This window comes from Phocoena phocoena, chromosome 9 (assembly GCF_963924675.1).
Source record: "Phocoena phocoena chromosome 9, mPhoPho1.1, whole genome shotgun sequence".
NCBI lineage: Eukaryota > Metazoa > Chordata > Mammalia > Artiodactyla > Phocoenidae > Phocoena > Phocoena phocoena.
Genome location: NC_089227.1, coordinates 11,269,755 through 11,294,444, shown reverse-complemented (window position 1 = coordinate 11,294,444; position 24,690 = coordinate 11,269,755). Strand labels below are relative to the sequence as shown.

At 44.6% G+C, this 24,690-nt stretch overlaps 1 protein-coding gene across 1 annotated transcript in view; it reads right to left on the bottom strand.

Moving 5' to 3' along the window:
- The window catches only part of GLI3 (GLI family zinc finger 3), a 281,368-nt gene that overhangs the window by 182,786 nt on the left and 73,892 nt on the right, over positions 1-24,690 (bottom strand). Inside the window, exon 3 of the mRNA XM_065883363.1 lies at positions 5,829-6,071. Within this exon, the coding sequence (XP_065739435.1) occupies positions 5,829-6,071 (243 nt within the window). The remainder of the gene's footprint in view (positions 1-5,828; positions 6,072-24,690) is intronic.

The window sequence follows — 24,690 nt, the reverse complement described above, 5'->3', positions numbered from 1 at the left end:
CTCTAATAAGTATGTCCTAGTAAGTAATTCAGTGGATAAAATCAATAGCTCATTTTTCCAGAGGTCACGTGCTTCTCTCCGCATTGGGTCCCAGTTTCAGTCGTTATCTCAGAAGACCCATGCGTGGAATCACAGTCACGTCAAGTATGAGAGTAGTCAAGATTCAGTGGGGAGAGTGGAATCTGGAGCCCCCTCAAAATGATCCCTAAATTTCTACCGCTTTCTGCAGAGTTGCACTGCAATGTAGCTCTGTAAAAAAAAAATCTCTGGAACTGGCTCACTGTTGCTGGTCTTAAAACACTACCTCCAGGTTGTTGAAAGAAAGCTTGGATCCTTACATTGAATTTCTAAGAGGACAAAAATTAGCAGGGAGCTATTCTTAAGCTCACGAGTAAGTTTTGCAAAACTTCCTAGACTTGCTTGCATCTCCCCACTCCAGCTTCCTTACAATTCAAGACGACCAGCCCAGGATACAAGACACTTGGCAAAGCCCCCAGAGTATGACCCAACATCAGTCTTTCTGGTAAAACCCTCTAGTTTTCAAGGGGGAAAAAAAAAAAAACAATCCCAACACTCCTGATTGGCTTGTCAACTGTTCTCCAAAGACAGAAACGACAGCCTGGATGAGAACAGAACTGTGTGCTTGGGGAACTGTCACTGCCTTTGCAGTTTGGTCAACACCAAACTGTTCACTTGTGCCTCGTAGGCATCTTTGTCTTTCACAGCCTCCAGATGACACTCCAAGAGTAAAAGAAACATGAGCAGGTACGTCTATTAAATATGTAAAACACACCTCTTCCCTTCCCCTCACTTAGCAAACATATTTCTAAAGAGTGTGGAAAGTCACCCAATATAACGACAGACAGGTAGAAGAAACATCTTCCATGCCCTTTTTTTTTTTTTTTAGCACATCAGAAAGCAAGCGGGCTCAGCACATCAGCTTTCCACAGAAGACAAATGCCAGCCAATTAAAAATTCAGTTTCTTTTCTTTAAGCTAATTCCTCAGGTTTTGCTAATTAGCAACTAATAGTTCTGTCATCCGAGCTGGGAAACATAAGGAAGAATACCAGCGGTATGTTTTCAATCAAAGCATTTACATGGAGGAATGAATCATATTTTCCAGGAGGAATTACTGCTTGGGAGCAGTTGGGGGCAGAAGCAAAGCAGTCTTCACACAACTATAAAACTGTAAAAGAGACCTGAAATTTTAGAAAAGGGGGCATCTTTCTAAACCCTCCCCGCCTTTAACAAAACCAGCAGGGGATCTGTATGACATGACTGGTGATTCCAAGAAACTCCCCACCAAGACCCCTGCAGGGACTGTTAAAAAACTGGACTCCGCACAGTGAGACAGAAGACAATGCAACACATGTTTTCTGTAATGGGGAAGAGAATAAAAGTTAAGTGTCGGCCAGGGTACAGGAATGCTTTAACTATTATGTCACCTGCCTTGTAAGTTTATAAAAGAAGAAATGCACAGTGGTTAAGTGAAGGCGGGGGCCGGGGGGTGATGGTGGTTTAAAATATCTGGCTACAGATGAAGCAGGAGTAGAATAAAACTGCTGAGAAATCTTTGGGCCAGAGATGGGGATCCTTATCCTGACTCCAGGACAAGTAGGTCAGATTCCCCAAATCTGGCCCCTCCCGTGCTCTCCCCAATTATAAAGCGTTAGTGATCCTGCAGCAGCCAGCCTGTCAGCACCACCCCAGGTCTGAGCCATGCAGCTTGAACACCAACTTTCCTGCCTTGACATACACCCCATCCACTGCTACCCTTGGCGAGACAAACCCCCCAATCCCCCAGTGAGGATTTTATTCCAAACACATGTTGCAAATGTTTGAAGTGCCCGCTATCCTGGGGTTTTCTTTTTCTTTTTTTTTTTAAGTGCAACCCACAAAACCGAAAATACTTTGAATCCCGCCTAAGTGCAATTTGTGAAGATGCAACATTGCCTACCCAAGGATAACAGAGTGTTGTGCAACAAAAATTGTACAGATGTCCTTCTGAGGGGAAAAGCGATTTTCCCTTTTCCGGTCTTACAGGAAGCCTGCCCACACGTTAGAAATACAAAGTTAGTATATATAGAAGCACAAATTAGGCATCTTGGAACGTCTGCATTTTCCAACCACAGAGAAACGCAGGAATTACTGTGCGAGTTCACATGCCCAGATACACTGGATTAGAGGAGTCTTTCCCCTCCGACCGTCTGGTGGGGCTGGCAGACGACTCAAAGGAAACGGGAACGGCCTGAAGAGATGCTCTGAACCGTCAGCTACCGAAGGTCTGCGATGAACTTATGCTCTAGACAAGGCTGCCGACTGAGACGAGGTAAGGAAACGTGGCCAAACTTTTACGTCTCATTTTAAAAAGAGGGTACTTTTCTCACACGCTAAAAGATTCTTAGAAGATGTGTCAGTTTCAGCTTCCCATCAGTCGTTTATCTGGATAATTAAATCCACGTGAGGTGGATAAATATTATTACGAGGTACCTAAAAAAACGTTCATTGTACTGGTAGAAGATGAAATAATCCAACAGGGTTCTAGAAAAAATAAAGTCATATCTCATTGACCCCTTGAGGCTTAGTTTTAGGACATCTTTAAATTATTTACCATGAACACCTAACCCTATACTTTTTATTTTTCCACATGTATTAAGTTTGTGCTTGTTACGTAAAACACTTTCTGCTAGGAATTTAAAAGGTTAAAACTCCAACTCACGTAAAAGCTTTAAAATGTCTCTACTCCCCAAACAGGAAAAAAATGATAGTCTGTCCACTAAGCTTCATCGAGAAAGGATTCTGTTCACAGGGCCACGGCATCCCTTGCTAACCGCACACCCTTTCCCTAAGGGTTACAACTCACTCCATCTGTAACCTGTATTTATAGAAGATGCTGACCTCAGGGACGGAGGAAAACAGGTCCGGCGGAGAAAAGCCAGTCTGCACTGAACCGAACCCAACTGCAACTCTGATAAAAAAAAAAAAAAAAAAAAAAAAAACGTCGGGGGCTTCCCTGGTGGCGCAGTGGTTGAGAGTCCGCCTGCCAATGCAGGGGACGCGGGTTCGTGCCCCGGTCCGGGAAGATCCCACATGCTCGCGGAGCGGCTGGGCCTGTGAGCCACGGCCGCTGAGCCTGCGCTCCGCAACGGGAGAGGCCGCAACAGTGAGAGGCCTGCGTATCAAAAAACAAACAAACAAACAAACAAAAACCAAATAAAACACGTCGGTTTGGAGAGTGAACGCATCACTTACAGATGGTGGTGAGGGCATGGATGATGATGATGACGACGGAACGGAAGGAGGGGCAAGAAGGAGGAAGGCACAGGAGAAGAAAGATGGGGCAGAGGAGAAACAGCTACTGTAATGATTCCGATACCTTCGCCATGAGCCAGAGATGGTACTCAATATTTTATTGGCATTGTCTCGCTTAACTGTCACAAGGACGCCATGGGACTGGGGGTCTTACATCACTCCCATTCAACAGTTACGAAGGGATCCTTAGAGGTACCTGAGAGCACAAGCCTACTTGGCAACGGTCACGCGGCCAGTAGGCGGCAAGGCTGGAACTTGAGTGCCCTGGTTGCTGAGCTATAATCCCTAGGTCTCCCCATCCATACGATGTATGTAACGATAGCGTTTATTCATGTCCAATTGAGTGAGTACGTTGAGAGGGTGGGTCAAAATGGCACTTGCCATTTGGTGACAGACAACCTACCTCGCTTATAAATTACCGTGCGATTTGAACAGTGATCTGAAAATGCAGTGGGAAAAGCTGAAGCATAACCAAACTATGGGTGCGATGTCCCTTAAACAGGTGACCGTGAACAGTTCCAAGAGCCATCAAGAGTTCTTCAATGCCCCGGACTAGTTCGTACTCCACTGGAGGCCCGGGCGGGGGGGGGGGGGGGGGTGGGTTGCACACACGGACCACCGAGAGGGGATGAGGGCCTCAGATGTGCAGAGATCCCGGCCCCTCAAATGACGGGGAGAGAATTCAATGGGCAAACCGTTAGAACAAATGGGCCAAGAGCAAGCTGCAAGTTGGACGGCACAGACAGAAAGTTAGCAGTCATCTGCCTACTTCGGGCAGCTGTCCTGACCAATTAACTACCTCACCAATTAGTGGGCATCTGGAATCGAAAACACAACACAAATATGAGATGGGGAAAGTTGGAAAGTTGTGTTCCCATGGAAGGGCAAAAACAAGACAGGGAACGTGTGGCGAATAATCTGGACTTGATCTTTTTTCAAAAGTAAGCGCACTCTCCGGGAATATTAACACAGGTCGAGAGTATGTACAGTCCCTCCAATTTTCTGCATGGATGAGATCTAATGCAGACCCATCCACAAACACACAATGTAGAAAATTTAGGAATGTGCTCGGAGAAAAACCCTACCCACACTGTTGTGAACTCTCATTCCGGAAATAAAGGAGAAATCAAATAAAATGAAAGAAACCTCTAAAGAGGGAAGGAAAGGAACATACACACCACACCTCCTCCTTATTTCTGTATCTGTAAAAGTAACAACGGTAGCCACAGGGCTGATAAGCACTTTTTAAACAGAGAAGTTGTAGCCTTTTTTAAAAGCGAACAAGAAGCCGTCAAACCTTTTCCTCCATGCCTCTGACCACTTAAAAGAAATCTCCCTCCACCGAAGAAAATAATGTATCTTCCATCCTTACCAACAATATACTCTCGTTGGGGGGAGGAAGAAGGAGCATTTACTGAGACTTAAGGTTGTGCGAAGCTCTTTGATCTGCACCCTGATGAGTGAACATTCCCCTCTGCTTCAAGCCAACTAATGAAGGGATGAAATTAGCTTTTATCCTGGGCACTTTCTTGAGCCAAAAACCATGCACTAATCAGCTGTCCTCACTCATCATTCATCTGGCTAATGACCTTTTGCCTTAAAACGCTAAAATTTCTGAACGATGTGGAAAAAGGGAAACGCAAACCAGTCCCCCCTCCCTGGAGCGCGATGGTCCATCTGGAGTCGGAGCAGGTCTGTATCCTGGCAAGGTGATAAATCTGTAATCAAGAGCTGCAAGCTTGAGCATCTCAATATGAACTTCATTACTCCACCACCGAATTACATTTCTTTTAACTAGAACCAGGCCAGAAATAAACTGAACCCTTGTATATGTTCCTTTACGTTTCTGCCTTGGGAGAGAACCGTTGTATAGGTGTGTGCGGAGCCCTAATTAATTTCTTAAACTTTCGGAGTGATGGAAAAGGAGCTTTCTGAGGTCTTCTGGTCTGCTGATTCCAGAAGAAGGTAGGACACATGGAAAAATCTTCCATAGGAAGGAATTCAGCCTCGGTTGGTTAGAAGAGGTTTGTTCCTCCTCAACAATGAAGCAAAAAAAACAAACAAACACAAATCACTGAAAAGGGGGAATGGCTGCTGTTAAAGACATCTGCTAATGCCTCCCACTTCAATAACTGCCCCCCTCTACCGGTTTTCCTCTAGCAGCATCTACTTGGGTGGAGCAAACCTGGTTCTAGTTCCCGGGAAAGGTCCACGTGGATTAGCCACAGATGGACACCTTCCTGACGGCGGCCCTCCAACCCCCTCCGAGGCCTGAGAGCTGCTTAGGGATGCACGGAAATGGCTTTCCCTAAAAAGAAGAATGGACAGGATGTGGCAGAAGTAAGAAGTAAAGCAGACAGTAAATTAAACGTTTGTATAAATTCCATTTGTATAAATTAATACGTGCCAAATACCTCATTAATTAAGCGCATGCAGACACGTGCCCACACACGCCCACACACGCAGAGCCTGCCGCGGCTCCTACGGCAAGTGCCATGGGGAGGGGACCACTTACGGTAGTGAGGCTCCATGTAGCCGTTCCTGGGGTCCATGGCAAACACAGCCCCGCGGTAGGGGACAGAGGGCTCGGCCAGGTGGGGCAGGGACCCATGGATCTCCTTCTTGATCAGCGAGGCCCTCTCGTCACTGGATGTCGAAGGTTCCTCACTGATCTTGCCAAGCCCCGGCACGCTCTGTGGCTGCATGGTGACTGCGTTTCTTCTCTCTCTGTGATAGGTCTGTCCAGGACTTTCATCCTCTGAAGAAGGAAGGGAAACGGAAACTCTGTGAGCAGCCATCAACTAGGGCTCCCTCTCCATCCATCTACCCCCGCAAAAGAAGCCTATTTCTCATTCTTGGCAACTTTGAAAGCTACACCACGACGGGACAGTCTCAAGCCAAAACTGCTTATGAATGAGGGTCCAAGATACAAATCGAAGGAGGAAGGCGGGCAGGAAATGAGCCTATTCACTTGAGATGTAGGGGGTCAGCAAATTCTCATCCTCGGTTTCCAGCCGAATCTGCCAGGGAGGCTCAGCGGGGACTCTCCAGTATCCCCGCGGGTCCCACATGGAACTGGAAGTTTCGCCAGCCTGGGGCTGTGGATGTCCAGTTTCCCCTGGTCTGAGGAAGCCAGGCCTCCGGGTGATCTAGGAAGCGAGGGACCTCTGTTCCTCAGAAAAGGACCCGTTAGAAAGCGATCCCAAAGTTTTTGTGATTTGGGTTTTTTTTTTTTAAAGTCAGATTTGTGACCCACTGAGAGATGAAACAGGGCCAGACATGGGACAGAAAACCCATTGGTTCCAAGGGATAAAGATGCCAATCATGGAAACCTACAGTGCCCCTTGCAGGACACCTCCTGCTTCCGCCCACAGAGCAGAGCTGAGAGCTAAGACGAAAACGGGGTGAGGCTACGGGTGTGGAGGGCATCAGCTACATTGATCTACATCCATGCTCTGGTGGGCTCCAGACATCACTTCCAACATGTAAGCAATGGCTTGCTGAAATGCCAGCTTCCTAATACTTCTCCTTTTCATCTGTAAGAACTTTCCATCTGTCCACTATGATTCTCTGCCAGTGTGACTGGATGACCTTTCTGTAATAGCAGATCAAAGAGCCGAGGCATAAAATCAAACTGAACGGGCGATCGGAACCCACAACTAGTGGACCGCTTCATCTGTTAGAATCATACACACACTCTAAACTATGCCCACACAAGCTCTGTGTTTAATCCACAGACTGTGCTCTGGCAGACAAGTGCTGATAGAAACCAAGCTGTTGGGACACCGCTTAGACACCTCGTTTGAAAGCTGTTTCCTGTTCCTGATGCTCAAAACAAAAACTATATTTGGGTATAAATAATAATACTGTTGTACTATTTAGATGAGCAGATTTTGAACTCATCTAATCTCAATACACAAACCTCTCTTCAAAGTATCCCAGAAAGCAGGTATGTCTGACTGAGACCCTCTAAAAAAAAACAGAACAAGCATGCTTTAGCAGTTACACAGCTCTTTTGACAAATTCAGAAGAATAGCTATGAATTTGAATGAGCGTGAAAATACAAACTAAAGTAACAACTACTGTTTTGCGATGACTAATCATTTGAACTACCTAAAGCCAGTAGAAACTCTCAGTTTTCTGCCTATGTTTGGGACTTGAAGAAATAAGCAATGTATATATATATATATATGTTTTTTAGCCTTGGAAATGACTTCCAAAACTGAATAGGCAATGCGGTATGTTCTGGACTTTATAGTAATTTTGCTGACTACTGCTGGATAACCGTGAAACATTATTCTAGCGTTCTTCTGTGCAGATCCTCACCCCAAAAACCTTGTAATGATGGGATAAATTATGAGTTTAATCTATCAAGTAACTACTAAAAAAGAAAATGGTGCAATCCCACATTTTCACCCATTGATCTTTACAAAAGCAATTCCAACCGTGCTTTTGCTAATTTAAAAACAAACTCAAAAAAAAAAAAAAACCCTACATTTTTATTTTCCCTTCTGACTAATACTTTTAGGCCCTAAGCCACTCCCATACTTCATCAGCAGTAAAGCTGCAGGCTATAGAACGAGGGTTTGCAGTGACGTAAAAGCAGAAGGGTGTCAAAAACACTTCAAAACTCTTAGTCGGTTTTATAAAAATTCCTATAATGCACAAATGACCAAAGTCATGTTTTCCACTAATTTGCGCCTACATAAATTCCCACTTCCAACCGTATAGCGCTGAGGGGCAAATTCTGCAGAATGCACCTTCATCTGGAAAACCAGAACGCCCCTATCAAATGGGGCTGTGACACATAATTAGCATTCTCTGGGCAAGATGACTAAGCAAGCCCTACTAATCTGTTCCAGGTTTAAAACAGGATTCCCTTGACTTAATCTTCCCAGAAGAAATTAACTTTTCTTCTCTTAAAACTGCATCCCTATAACAGAGTGAGTTTCTTCGGCACGATGCCTCCACGGATGAGCATCTGAATGCAACTTCCCGAATCCCTGAGTAATTGGCATGGTCTGATCACAGCCCTCCCACCTTCTCCCCACCGGTGGGAGAAGGAAGTCGTGCGGCGGGGAACGTGGAAACGGGGCGGGGCGGGGGGGCGGTGACGTTTTAGCTAAAAATTATTTTCTTCATGAGAGTTAACACAACACGCGTGAATATCAAATTATAACAAGAAACCAGCAAAGTTCAAACATTTAATACTGAAAACAAGAATGAATTCCCTTAGTAAAGTACAACGCAGGCCAGAATTTTTTTTCACGTGGAACCTTTCATCAGACTGACTTTTACAAGAGTCAGTGCTCCCAAATGTTCGCCTCCCCTCCCCCTCCAGAACATTCCAGCAGACGATTATTTCATGAAGTTCATCTCGTGGACCGAGTTGATTCCGAGGGGCATTCAGTTGAAAACCTGACAGTACACATGCCCCAGAATACAAACAGCTCAGAGGCTTGAAGGCATGCACTCTCCAGTGGAAAGGAAACTTTCCGAGCAATATTCCTGCCTGCTCTTATAAATTTAGCAACCACTTCAGCAAGCCAAAACGACGAGAGCTGTCTAATCCTGCTCAGTTGAGCCGAGCTGTTCAATAAAGTTTGAGAGTCAGAGCAGACAGGCTACGCCAGGCCAAATTATTGACAGAAACATACCGTCCACCATGGCAACAAGCAGAAGTCGACTGCGAAAATGTAAGCAAACAGCCTAGTCCTCCAGAAGCATCTGCCAATGGACGTGAACAGCCAAACACAAGGCGACTGTTCATGCCTCTCTCCGTCCAACAGCTGCAAGCTCGGGGGTCACACTGAGACATGCAATTCCCTAAAAGCTTCAGGAGAAAATTATTTTCAAGACTGTCATCGGGATCCCACTTGGGACCCCCTTGCCTTCTGTAGATCTGTGGAAGTTAAGGAATTCCTAACCCCCTAGGGAGAGCTGCCCTGCATCTCACTTTAGAAACTGTCCCAGATCTTCCACGCTCTTCCAAAGGCAACCCACACGGCATGGGACACGCTTAGTGCCACAGACCCTCCAAACTCAAAAGTGGCCTCGTGGCCAACGCTGCTGAGACCGTTCACAGTGAAGGTTTAAAGGAAGTAATCGTGTTGCCTGAAGCAGGACTCAACACACACGCCTGTGGACGCTCACAAACTCCTGGACGATTTCTCCTCGCGACCCAGGAAACAAGTGCTCTTTGGCCTCGGAATGGAAAGAACAGTTTCAGAGGATTCTTCGGGTAGAAACGTAAAACCCTACGCTGCATCACTAACTGGGAACACCTCCTGTCCCCCGGACCGAATTAGCGGATGAGGAACTCCCGGGAGGTACACGTGCTCACCTCTGAAAGGAACACGGATTTTAAGCTGTCCCTTGAAATCCCGTTTTAGAAGCATCACTCCTCTCTTCCCCCAAGACACAGGAGACACAGAGCAAAAGAGAACAAAATACTTACAACTCGTCCCAGGCTCTGGCTAGCTACTTTCTGCAAACTTCTCTTGGTGGGCTTTCTCTAGCGGTGCAGACCCTCGAGGAACATTCTCGGTGTCTCCCTGCCCCCCTGCGCCTTGGCCCTCTCCCTCTCCCAGGCAGTGCTTGCTCCCATTAGAGGAATTAAAAGTGGTTGGAGCCATGCTAAATTTAACAAGCTCATTAGTATTCTTTCTGAGTGCTTCGGAGTGAACTCTCTCTATTCAAGCCCGCTCTCTCCAGCAGAAGGGTCAGGCTGGCTAATCATTAAATCAAACTAATGTCACCCTATCACAATCAGCCCGAGAGAAGGAGGGTTTATTATTTCAGTTTATGCTAAATAAACGGTTTTACAAACGGTCCCCAAGCAAGGTCAACAGCAGCTTCAATTACAAGACAAACTTAACAAGAGTTGCAATAAACCAAGGATCCCGTATTGACTTAAGAACAGGCTCGATGCCACATATGGCCACTAGCAAGGGTTGTACAGGAATGCATGCTGGAAAATAAAGGAAGAGGGGGAGCTTCTTTCTATGCCAGAATTCGCCACTGCACAGCAACTGCTCATTCACCTCTCTCCAACCAGCTAGATGCTCAGCTCAATTCACTGCACACAAAGGCTGGAGCCCAGACCTCAATGGACCGAGGGAAACACATCAGAACTAGGCTCTCTATTGTGACTGAATTTCTTAAAGTCTTTTCAAAAAGCGGAGAATGCCTTGAGGCTAAAGGAAGAAACAGGCTAATGGTGAATTGGGAATTCAGAGCAAATTTCAGAGCCCTTTCCTCCTAGCTTTTGAGGTTGAAAGCAAGCTCTTTCCTTTCAAGTTTCAAAGTCCTTTTTCCTCCTGCAGTGTCACAGAAGGATTTGAAAAGAAGGTAATTGTGCTCGCAGTCTCCCTGATCAGAGCTTACGTCCTATTTCTGGTATTTCGGAATACTTCTTGCAATAATAGTGCATATAGCTCAATCCCTTAACCGGCCTGCACTCTGCAATTGCTCATTAAATGAACAATTGCGGTATAAAATGCCTTTTATGTTCAAGGTCTGGATATAAGATAAGCATTCTAGGACTCTAAATTTGGTTTACTAAGGAAACGCTCCATCATTAAATTACAAAACTGAAGTCAGAATATCAGGTTTTCCAAGAAAAGTGGCACTCAGATTTCAGTGAGCCCAAAAGACAGGGCGGCTGGGGAGAGGGACAGAAGCCACAAAATGTTAAGGGTGGGCGGGGGGGGGGGGAAAGACTGCATACTCGAAAAAGATTTCGAGGCGAATGGGATTCGAACAAGAAAATAATATTTCCGTGTTTAATAAGGTCTGCGTTTGTGAAACCTCATCATTTCCAAACTGAACGATATAATCAAGTCATCTTCAAATGGATTAAAACACAGGGCTGAGGCTCCATCAACACGTAGAGGGCTATTCCTGACCCCTCACCAGCAGACGTCACCCCCTTCCTTAATAAAATAAATAATCCTTTTCCACTACAGACCGCTTTATCATTTATATCATCTCACTTGATCCTCACCAGAACCCACTGTTGCAGCAGGACAAGGTGTTAGGTCCAGTTTCCTAATCAGAAACAGGCAGCCACATCCCGATGAGTAAGTGATGTAAGAGGAATCCCAGCCACGCCTTACTGAGGCCACAAAGTCCTGTTAACAGGACAAGACGTCTGCTCTCCGGCAGGTCTGGGGAATGATACCTGGAACTTGGATGCACTCCCAGCCTCCACCCCCATAACCACCATAAAAGGGGGAAAAAAGTAATTACATTTTGATGCACAGACATTTTCAAACCTTTGATACTCTCCTATTAAGTTTTTATCAACATAAGTCTACTCCTGGGAAGCACCCAGAGGGTCCCAGTGACAAATCCACAGGGAGACGTCCAACCTCAGGGTCTTAGTACCATGAAGCATCTTATCCCCACAGGCACGAAGACACACATATGCCCTATACAGGCTACACACAAACACACACACACCCCTTTCACACGCTGAGGCTCAACCAATGGCATCTGTGTGTTACTGCAGTTTTTAATGTGCTCCCCCAAGCCTGGGGCCCCAGTTTCCTCTTCTGAGCAAGAAACAGAGCATCGTTTTCTGCTTTCCTTCCAGGAAATTGCCTGGCTGTGTTCGGAAAGAGCATTATTTCATGTTTTCCTATTATACATTGGTTGCATCTTGTCAGCTTTTATTTCTGTGGCTATTTACATTCTGATTTTCTTTGAATAAAAACCAGTGGAACCCAAGTCCTCGCCTCCCTGTTTCAGAATTCTCTCTAAGACTTTGACCAAAGAGAGATCAGAAATGAAAGAGAAGAGGCTAAGTACATTCGTAAGCATTGTAGAATTATGCCAGGAAGTTGGGGGCTGGGGGGAAGTTCCTGTAGTTTTTATAAGCAGAATCTTGCCTCTTTCCATCCTGATTGCAGTGATGCCTAAGCCAGAGGCTGCTCCCTAGAATGTCTTAGAGTTTGGCTTCCAAGGGGAGGAGTAAACAATGCCTTCTCTAGGAACATTTCCAATGTCCTTGGGGTCAGACATCACCCTTATGCGGCTACACATACATCTCCCATTCACAATGAGTGATGATAGAGGGAGTGGCCCAGATGGATGGGGGAGAGCTCTCCGCTTTGTCTGCAACCTTTAAACTGACTGCAAGGCCTGCAACACGAGCGGGATGCCAGGGGATTTGAAGCTTTGGAGAAATTCAAGTGGCAACCCTCCCTCAAAGATCATGGGCTCAAGGATTAACGGGTAGCTCTCTCTTCCCACTTTCGTCAACCAGGAGATCCCAAGGGGGAAGGAGAGAAAGTACAAAACGCCCTCAATCAGAGTAGTACAAATGCCATAATTGTTTTAACATTTCTAGAGTTCTTTTCACCAAAGTACAAAACATAGTCCAGACTGACCCATATCCCACCAGCCCTTCACCAGAAACTATTTGCTCCCAAGTGTAGGTTAGAACTGAACCCAAGGCGATTTCTGGCCTCACTCCCTACTACTCAGCTTACAGAGCTCCACCCAGCTTCAAAAGGGGCTCCTGGGATAGAGAGAGTGGAGAGAAAGCAAGATGAGACTTTAGATAAACTGAAGGGCAAACCTGACATGGCTGTTCCAGGGCAGCAGAGAGCAAGCAGCCTCTTGCCTTTTTAAAAAGATCATACAATAAGGGCTCCTTGCCATCTGAAAAATCAGGAGCCAATCACACCATCAGCTTCACATATGAGGCCTCACCAGGCATGCCCTGTGGCCTATAGGGTTTTCATTCTCTTTCCTTGTGCCTCTCTCTGAACCCTTACCAATCAGAGGTCCACACCCCTGCCCACCTCTGGGAGGATGCTTCTCGGCGTTAATGATGTGCACAGCGAAGAGTCGCTGTGACCTGCTCCAGTATCACCCAGCACAAACCCAGCCTTACGAACCAGCTTTCAAACTTCCGGACAGAAAGCACTAGTCAAGCCCCACCTGTACCTGGGAAGAGGAAAAAAAAAAAAAGACCACAACAGGCCCCTGAGGGTCCTGGCAGGCCCTCCTATAAAAGAGAGATCTTCCTTTCCTTGAGCTCGCGAAGACCCTTCCTTGCATTAAGAATTCTAAAATGTCACGAAGCTTCTTCTATTAGCCTGCTATTAGTTGCTAGTCGCTGCTTACACAGAGTGAGTTAATTAGTGACATCAAAGGCAGTACAATAAATTCTCAAGAGGGCCCCATTTTTTTTCCTTCTGCTTAATAGTGCATTTATGCCTATCTGCGAGTAACAGTCTCAGGAACATTTAAGTATTAGAGATTTCTTTGAGAACTTAGTTTTGAGTGTTTGTTTTTTTTCCCGTTGCGGAGCACAGGCTCCGGACACGCAGGCTCAGCAGCCACGGCTCACGGGCCCAGCCACTCCGCGGCATGTGGGATCTTCCCGGACCGGGACACGAACCCGCGTCCCCTGCATCGGCAGGCGGACTCTCAACCACTGCGCCACCAGGGAAGCCCCAGTTTGAGTGTTTTATAAGCAAAGAATGAAGAGTCCCTCTTCCTTGCTTTGCACCTACAGACCTGAGCAGTTAACTTTCCATAATGACATCTGCAACCCACAGTCATAACAGAAAGAGTGAAATGTCTGTTCACGAGGCTAGAGGGTCCAGGCTGCTGCTGCCAGCTGCATCCTCCAATGGGACCAAGCCTATCGATCGCCCTGGAGATCTACCCCAGCTCCTGTCCAGCAGGAGGACGCAGGGCCTGCTCTTCCTTTATTTATTTTTTATTTTTGGCCGCACCAGGTGGCTTGCGGGATCTTAGTTCCCCAACCAGGGATCGAACCCACGCCCGCTGCAGCGGAAGCGCGGAGTCCTAACCACTGGGCCTCCAGGGAATTCCTGCTCTTCTTTTCAAGGTAGGCAGGAAAAAAATCTGTGTGTGTGACAGCTTCTTCTGGCCGCACTTTTGAATGGTGGTTCCCAGGTTCGCGCCCACCCTGTCCCCGTCCCTACATCAAAGTCCCATTTCCTAACTTTTCCACCATGTTTTAAATTGCAGGGGTGAGCACAAATTTAACTGGCTTCATCTGGTGTGTTTACGTTGCCTGGTTTTTGTTTTTAGAAGGCGGGGTACTAAGAAAGCCTGAGCATATGGTGGTATTATATTTTTAATAACATTTTAAAGACCATGCTTACTCCATGGGAGGAATCAGACCCTCCAGAGAGGACATTTAAATATCAAGCGAATATCATTACTGTACTGAAAGGAACTGGAGGCTCCACCCGCGCTGGGACAAGATTAAGGATGGTGCCAGGGCGCTTGCCTCTGGTGACCCAGCCTCCGGGCAAGGCCAGGGGCTGCCCGGGGTCAGGTTTCTAACCACAGAAGGTCCCCCTAGCCACTGCCCACTTTGCCCTTAGTTATGAAATGTGCATTCGAGAAATCCAAATGAAAATACCACGTTTTGATTCTTCACGCTTTTACTAGAGAGGTCAGCCTACTTCTAGCTACTTAGCCACAAAGGTCTGCAACTTTGGGAAACACTTTCCAGGAATGGCTCAGATACTATGAGTAAAGCAGGAATGGTCACAAAACCTAGTCTCCCCCAAAGCCCATGTTTATGGTCACAGCCTAGACAGGATGCTTTGGTACCCCCGCTGCTCTCCCCTCCTCTGACCAACTGGACGGGGCAGACAACAATCGCCCACTCTCCTTTGCATGAGAGCAGAAACCAGGACACAGTCAGACCTTTCTTCTGCCCTTTTGCTAGCTTTCCAGACACATTCAGGAGAACTTAATGTCCCACCGCCAGGGGAATGCATTTTTATATTCAAGAAGTCCCAATAAAAGCGATTAAGGAAACAAAAGACCAAATTCATCCACAATTCCAAAATACAAGTAATTTTAGTCTCACTCATTCTTCCGACCAATTCAAATCCGTTAACCATGTACCAGTGAAATACAGCTAACATCTGTTTACTATGACATAGGGAGGGCTTCACCTGTCTTGCTTACTCTTCACTGTATCCTGATCAGAAAGACAATGTCATTCTGCACATTTGCCAGATAAGAAACTATGGTACAGAGAAGCTGGGTTAACTTACCCAAGTTACACAGACGGTTCACAAGCAGAGCCTGGAGCCCAGGCAGTCGAACTCTAAAGCTCCCACTTAAAGATCTAGCTGTTGGACCTCTCTACTCAGCGTCCAGAAATATAAAAGAAATTTGAATTTGAATTCTAATCAATGCCCTAGCATACGTCTACGAACTTCTCAACCATCCAACTCCGCTGGAGCATAAAAGCCGCCACAGACAAGATATAAACCAATGAACGTGGCTGTGTCCCACTACTTTACTTATGGACACGGAAATCTGAATTTCATGTAATTTTCACATCACACTGAAAAATGTGAAGAGCCATCCTTTGCTCGTAGGCTGTACAAAAACAGGTAGCAGACTGGATTCTGCTACACTGGAGACTAACTACTACCCTAAAGGAACTTACACACCTTTGCTAATAAAGCTTGTACCCCCAAACAATGAGGAATATTACAGTAAAATTGCAAAAGCAATAATATTGAGTGTTAGGGAGGATACAAAGGGATAGTCACTTTCTCACACTATTAAAATATGTCCATCATCGGCTGTATCAAATGATCCCACTTCTAGGATGTATCTTAAGGGAAAAAAATCGGAAAAGAAGACAATGTAGATTCAAGGATATTCATCACAGTGTTATTTACAGTAGGGAAAACTCAGTAACAAAATTAAGGTCCATCATCTTATGATAGGATGGAATATTATATCATTAAATACAGTGCAATCAAGGATTTTAATGAGCATAAGGAAAGGATTTTACTGAATGCCAAGTACCGTTCTAAGATGTTACGTGCCGATCCTATGAGGTAAATACTTTTGTGCTTCTCATTATACAGATACAAAAACTGAGGCTTATTTATCCAAGAAAACACAGCTAGAAAGAGGCAGAGCCTGAACTGGAATTCAGAGTCCACTCACCCACTAGACCACCATGCCTCCAAATTTTTTAAGGGAGGAAGACAAATATATAATTATTTCTATGCAAATTTTCTTAAGTTTAAAAAACGCACCAAGATAGCATGAAAATATTTCTATGGATTATTTTTCCTTTATGTTTCTATATTTCCCAACCACTTTAGACTGCAGATATAGCCGATTTCTTTTACTCTTGGCTTTAATTCTATCCTAAGTATGACCTTCACAATAATTCTCTAGAGAAGTCCAAATTAAGTACACATATATTGAAAAATTATCCCACAAGTTTATCTCCTGTAGTCTTGTTTTAAACTACTCATCCCACCTCGTAAGACTCTAAGTGCCTGCTAGGCTGTTTTTACACGCATTAATAACACCTTACAATGACGCTGGGATTTATGGAGATGTCAATAAATTCATTTATTTAAAATCATGCGACTTTTAAATTATTTTGTACCTATACACGAGTGCCTTCCAAACAAGTACCCAAAATGCCCTAACATCACTTCCTGCTAAACTTGGGAACTCAGCTTTCACCAGGGCACCCCCTGAAAGGTATAAAGGGAAAGTGCATTAGAAATTATCATTAAACCACGGCTGTTGTTCATATTCCTGAGCTTGTACTAAAAGCCAGGTCGTGTGCCCAGTGCAAAGGCATTAATCCCATTGGCTGCTCACCAGTCTACCAGGTACTCAGTCCCACCCTCCCAGTTATTCAGGTAAGTACCCTGAGGCTTAATAAGTTTAAGCAAGCCGCCTCAGGCCATCCTTCAGCACCAGGTCTTGGGGACTTTCTCATCTATAATCAATGATGAGTGACTCCTGCAAAGTGTCTACCGTAAAGTCTCTGAAAGCTGAGCACTGATTCTCTTGTCATTTCCTTATACGTATAGGTGAAGATGATTGTCATTGTTAAAATTATTCTACCTCTTCCTATACAAGTTATCAGGAAAGGAGACTTCAGTCTGTAACCAAAGGACCTGTTATCCAGGGTCTCCAGGTTCTGAACAGCTATTTGTGCAAAGGAACATTTACCACCATCTTCTGGGGGATTGTGTTGCGGACTTAGATGCCAGAAGCCGTCGTCGGAGTATTTGGTTTGTGTTCAAGTTAACAATAGTGCCAACAGTTAAAGCTGTATGCAGTTTATGGAAAGGGGCGTAAGTCGAATGGTTGAAGAAGCATATGGCTTATAGAAAAGAGGGGAAAACTTGCGCTTGGGGGCAGCTTTGCGTGGATTATTTACCAACAAATGAAAGGCCCGTCATGTGGCCCCAGAGTATACTTCCCCTCCCACAGGCTGGAAGGGAATGCTGCATAAGTCAATAAAACCAGGGTCACAGTGAGCTGAGACCCTCTCCCCCAAGAAAGACGATTATCGAATTATAGCAAATTTCAGAAAGTTTTTTTTTTTTAATCAAGAACAAAACCAGACGCCTTAAAACGCACGATTAGGAATTGTGACCGTTCCTAAAAGTGCCAGATAGATTTCCATCCGTGCACTATGCAAACTAACACGCGTCTTTTCAATTTCTTTTAATGATGGGCTATGCAACAAAAATACAGCAGTGCTTTGTTTAGCCAAAATGAGCTGAAGCAAAAAGTACCAAAATAACTCAATAATAAACGTACATGGGCCACTTACCAAAAATCAAATCATTTAATTCAACGTTTTACAGAGGCACGTGCAGCATTCTGAAAGCAAAAAAATTCTCACAACACAAACCTCTACTTAAAAATCACTGCCAGGGGCTGGAGCCAGGGCAGGGTGTTATTTATTTTTCAATTTTTTTTTTAATGTTTGGATATTAATGACATCAAGTGCCGTATCGTATATATAATAAGGCAACATGGTATATAATAAAAGGAGTTAGAACACCTAGGTCCCGGACTTGCCTCTAGCATTCGTGGGTGTGTGACCCTGGGTAACTTAAATTGTATCAGATTGTCAGTTGCCTCACTTAACGGGCAGAAAATAAAACTTGCCCTGCTCACTTGCCAGGGTTTCCTGAGGGTTAAACAAAATATGAAAAGGACCTTTATAAATTATAGCATCTATGAGTGCCGGGTACCAGCACTAATCTCCTCATTATCTGTTTGATAATCGTGCCAAGCAGGACAGTGGGATGCAAGTGCCCTGGGTCAGGAGGTGGATGGCTAAGTTTCCAGGACTGATTCTACTGTTACACTGGTTGGACGTCAGGCAAGTCACAGGATTTCTCTGGGCTGCTGCTTCCCCTTATATAAAATGAGCCATCACCAATCACCAGGCTGGAGGTCTGGGGAGAGAATAATCGCTGTTTCACAACCAGAAAGAGGATCCAAGTTAATGACCTATAATTTAACTGGCCATCTCTTTCACCCACTTTTTCAATGTATCTTGGATCAGGCCCATAATCAACATGTACAAAGTATGCCTGCTTGAAATTTACATTGAAAATATCAATCTCTTCTCTGCTTGGTTCGCTACCAATGACTTGAGACACTTGAACCTTCCCAAGAAATACATTTGCTGTTTCTCCCTGAACAATACTAAAAATGATCAGGCAAATTCTCCTAGGATGATTCTTGGCAACTTACACCCACAGACTGTTTCTGCATGGCCTGTGTACTAAGAATGGACTGAACATTTTCAAATAGCTGAAAAAAAATTCAAAAGAGGAAGAATATTTCATGACACGTGAAAAGTATATGAAATTCAAATTTCAGTGGCCATGAATAAACTTTTACGGGAACCCAGCCAGGCTTACTCATTTTCTTATTGTCTATGGCTGCTTTATCCCTATAAGAGCAGAGGGCCCGAAGGGCCCACGCAAATCCTAAAATATTTACTAGCTGGCCCTTTCCAGAAAAAGTGTGCCAACCCCTGACTTGCCCATCTCAGGACCCCCCATCAGTGAAACGATGAAGCACACCTGAGAAATACATACCAAAAATAAGGCAGCACCATTTCAAAGCAATAGTATTGATGCTTCCAAACCTTACGGTGGGTACTAACATCATCCTACTTTACAGATGAACGAAACAGGCTTGGAGAGATGAACTTCCCCAAAGTCACAGGTCAGTGAGCTGGCGATCAAATCAGTTCCCTATAATTCTAAACCTGACCATTTATATGGCGGGGAAAAGAAGATTTGGGCCTTTCTCATAAACCTTAAGGTAGAAAACATTTCCTGACTTTTCCCTCTCTCAGTGTGTTAAGCACTGTGGTAAGTAATGAATTTTAAATAAAAAATCTGAGATGTGTGTGATTCAAGATCGGTTTCCTTATCCAGTTTAGGGTGTGTCTGCAGTTGTTTTGAGTTTTGTTCTTTTCAGAACAATCACAAACCAAACACGTACACGTCGGTCAAAAGTGCCACAGTCTCCCTGAAAGCTGAAGGTGACACAGGTCACTTCCCACACATCAAGCTACTTAATGTGTCTTTTTTAAATACAAGGGAACGTGCCCTCTGCTGAGCCAGATATAATCCCTACTGATCTGTTTTTGAAGGCAGGATGACCCAGACTGGCACGTATTTTTGCTAATAAGGATGGAGGAGGAACCTGCAAGCGGCAAGCTTGGAGATTTCCTGTTCCCACCAAATTGGGAATCTCCCAACCAAAAGGCAAAAGCAAATTCAGTCAGGGTTCCGAGAAAGTGTTTCGGCAACTTGTGTGAGAAATTGCATCCAGGGGGGTATAGGGTTGCTTGAGTTGACACAAAGCATGCAAACTGGCCCAGGCCAGCCATGCTCTACACTGGATTCATACCGATGCAACCATGTCAAGGTGCCCGTGTGTCCCAGCAAAGCAGACCAGTAAAAACGAATGGCTGTTGCCCTCGCGGCCGTTATGACCGCGATTTTTCTAGACTTGGAACCACCTGAGAAGAGAAACACAGGCCACAGGGTTGGTGCTGTAGACCAATGGACAGTTAAGTCAATGTCGGGAGGAGGCTATTGGAAAGGAAAAGGAGCTTGTTCAGCTGTTGGGTGTGGGCGTATAGACCAGGCAGACATTCTTGAAGGAGGTTTGGACAAGATGCGGTTTGGGAAAGTGTTTGCTGAGCCTCCTCTAATTCAGACTTTCAAAGAGGCTGGTCAACTTCCCTCTAACCCCTCGGGGATACATTCAACTCAACAGCACAGTATTGACGATGATTCTGGAGCTCCAAAACCTTGCGCCTTGGGGTTTGAAGGCACCTGTAAGATTTTTTGTTTATTTCTTTTTGCACTTTTCTTTCTTCTTTCATTCACATCTTGCTGACACAAGTGGAAATTCCTCTTTCTTGGCAGAAAACCTTTACGTTTCCTGCCAAGCCATTCAGATAAAAATCCTTCCATCCTCTTCTCGTTGTCTGGTCCAGTTCTACTAAAGCTCTCAAGAAGGGCTGCAGGAAACAGCAACCAAAACATATAATCCAGGCACTTTTATTGTCCTGGACAATTTTACTAATTCTATTGGGTCTCTTTAGTCTATTCTATCATTTGTAGGGAAAGGAAGAAAAATCCTAGTATGGTCCAGCCAGCCAATGTAATATCCCCTCCCTATAAAATGAATGCATCTCTCAGTTCATTCAACAGAAGGTTCGCAACCACTGCGACTTCAAGCCACAGAGAAGTTGCCTCCCCTGGGCTCTCAAGCAGCCAGCCTCACAGAGCAATGAGTAAAGGAAGCTCATCTTTACTTGTCTTCCTTCCTAAGCATTATGGGCTCTGGACTCCTGGGGAGGCGTGGCCCAGAAGAGGAAGAAGCAAACACTTTTTTACACTTTCAACCTCATCTCCAAAGCTACACCACAAACCTGTCCAATAATGGCAGTATTCACAAATTACGGATCTGCCATCCAAACACGGATTCTGTGCGGTACTGACCCCTTTCTATAAGAGTCAGGCCATAGTCTGCCTTGCCAAGGGCCTCATAAATTACTCGGAATAAAACCAAGACAGGTGCGTATCTCCGGGAACCTGCCTTTCCTTTCAATCTGCTCCTCGTCTGCCCCATATTAAAGAGTGCCCTTCCAGGCTCACCCTTGACTGTCACACCCCTCCCGGTGCCGGCAAGGGACGTTCATCCGCATCACCAACTTGCCTCTGTCGTGTAGCTGCCTCTCTCTGTTCAACCTTTCTCCGACAAAGTCTTCGTTGGACCCCACACCACCTCTATCCAATACACCATCTCTCTTCTGCATACGCCAGAACCACCGAGCAATAATCCTAAACTCTCCTGACCCCAGCATCTCTTTTCCTTGACCTTCTGTAGCTTGCACTTGACTCCTGAATTTGTCTGTAAGGTTTCCAAGAATTCTCATTTGGCCAATTTAATGGCTTCCTCTCTGCCCTGATGCTTCAACACAAACTTCCACCCACTCTTTTCAAGGAACCTTTGTGTACTTGTCTTTTTCTATCTTTTACGTTTGAATGTGAATTTATTTACAAAACAGAGAGAGACTCACAGACATAGAAAGCAAACTTATGGTTACCAACGGGGAAAGAAGGGGTGAGGGATACAGTAGGAGTTTGGGATTAACAGATACACACCACTATATATAGAACAGATAAACAACAAGGACCTGCTGTACAGGCAACTATATTCAACATCTAGTAATGACCTATGGTGGAAAAGAATCTGAATCACTTTGCTGTACAAGTGAAACCAACATAGCATTGTAAATCAACTACACTTTAATAAATAAACAAACAAATAAACGAATAAAGAAAGAATACATTTGAATGGCTCCAAAATGTGAATATCTATCCCAGGCCTTTGTAAATTCGTTTCATGGGTCTATCTGGATGGACCTGAAATTCACTGTGGGGTGAAAAATCAACGTGTGTGCAAAAATGTAAGTTCTAATTTAATAGCATGGACAGAAAACAATCACTGAAAAAAACCTGTACATACACTTGCACTATAAAGTTTTGAAAGGTGGTGTTTTAATATGGTTGCATACTTCCACGTTTCAATGCATTTCTTAAGAAATCTAAAAACAGGTTTAGATTTATGCAGTAAAATTCCACATTCTAGGAGCAGTTTTTTTTAGTGCAAGAGAAAGCAATAATGAAATGATGAAGGAATTAAAGCTTACTCATAGATTGCAGCTCCTGACAGGTAGAGCAAATCAGTTGCAAATCTTTGGCTTTAAGCAAAACCCTACTATAGAAACCACAGAAACCACCAGAAGTTTTGGTAAAATACTTCCTTATCCAATGTGAAGTGTCTTGCTATTTGTTCCATTTGAAGGTTTTAAGAGATGAAATAATTTGCAAAAACATCAAGAGGTTCATGGGAGCTAGGAGGATTTTTATTCAATTACTTTTTAAAATATCCCCCTCATAAATACATATTCCTGAAACCCAAATATGGAAACATTTCTCCACATAAACAATGAAAAGTGAGAACGCAGAAGTCACAAATTAGCTTAATTGCAATGATCAGGTCATGAAATATAAATGAGCTGGACAATTTATCATGTCATTAAATCAAAATACACTGCTGGTCCATGTGGGGTTCTCCTTCCCCACTTGTGCCATGCTTAGGCCTAGTCTCATTGAAATCTAGTTACTGGTGGTATCAAGTCTTGAACTTTTTATGTGCTCTGCCAGGCTGATCGCAGAAAGCAACACCTAAAAGTCCCCTTAAAAGTGAACAAGTAGGGACTTCCCTGGTGGCTCAGTGGTTAAGAATCCACCTGCCAATGCAGGTCACCCGGGTTCGAGCCCTGGTCCGGGAAGATCCCACATGCCACGGAACAACGAAGCCCGTGCGCCACAACTACTGAGCCTGTGCTCTAGAGCCCGTGAGCCACAACTACTGAGCCCGCGTGCCACAACTACTGAAGCCCGCGCGCCTAGAGCCCATGCTCCTCAATAAGAGAAGCCCCCGCTCGCCACAACTAGAGAAAGCCTGTACGCAGCAATGAAGATCCAACGCAGCCAAAAATAAATAGTAAGTAAATAAATCATTTTATTTACAAAAAGAAAAAAGTGAGCAAGTAGATTCCATAAAATTACTGAGCAGCCTAACATTCTGAAAAATTCAATCAAAAAAGTAAAACCCAGTCTTGCAAAGAAGCTTCAAACCACAGAAGAAAACACAAAAGCGTTGGGAAATGGAAATGTTGCGAATCCTAAAATCGCGTGCATTCAAACTTAATTTTGAAAGTGCAAAAGCAAACTCTCTGGGGATTTCTGAAAACCGAAGCAATGTTAAAAGTCCAGATGATTCTCACTCCAATGCCTAAAAACCTTCTAGAAACACATGTCGCTTCTCTGCTCACAAACCTTCCAGGAAGCTCAGGGGTCTACACAACCAACCCCAAACTTCCGGGCCTGAATAAGGGCTCCGAGTGAAAGGGACCGCCTTCAGCCCTCTCCTTCCCCATCCTCTGAGGCTGCTTCCCTCCCCACCCAACACCTACAGGGTATCTCTCACACTACCCACACTACTAATGGACTATATACTTGTACATCTCCATTACTAGAATATAAGCTCCTAGAGGGCAGGGGCTCAATCTTGCGAGCTCTGGCACCTCTTCTGCCTGGCATACCACAGGTACTAGAGCATCATTCTGGGGATGAATAAATAATTGAATGAATGGGGTGGGACTTGCAGTTACTGTCTTATAGCGATGTTGTTTCCAGGGCTGGCAGCTCAGCATCTATCTGATTAGAATCAAGCCCCAGAGGAAAGGACACTGGGGTGTCCATGTGGGCCCTGGCAAGGGGACCCCAAGAAACAAGACGCCCAAAGTGAAAACACAGCTCCAAACCAGGGTGAGGTGACAAACAAGGGAGTGAGCGACAGAGGGGAGTCACCTATGACAGCCTTTTGCCAGGGGCTGGTTCTGACTCTTTTAAGCCCCTGTTTACTGTTGCCAGGTTATCAAGGAAGAAGATTATCTTGCTATTCATCAATTTAAGGACGGTGTCCTTCTTACGGACACTAAAGCAAGGAGAATGAAAATATGCAAACAGATAAAGGGCCAGAGAAACGGATAGGAACTACCCTACCCCAGACTTGCCTGAGATTTTTCATGTGTTTAATATTCACCTCATGGAAGTTGCTGTGGAGATGAAAATTTAGCCCATGTAGATGAGAGAAATACAAAGTGATTCGTAGTTTACAGAGATACCCACAACATTGGAAATACGGCAACAAACATTTTGGTCCACCTTGAGATGTTGAATTGTCATGTTAGATGTGTTTTGGAAAGCATGGATGACTGTTAAATAGATATACATACAATTGATGGATTAAAGACTAACAAAAAGAAGTTAAGAATTGAACCTTTTTCTACACATTCAGAGAAAAAGAGAGAGAGAGCAAGGAAGGGGTAAGGGAAATAAAGGTAACTCTTCCAATTCCTTAAAAGGTAGGGGATTCTTATGTAGCACATGGGTTTTTTTTGTTTTTTTTTTTAATTCTGG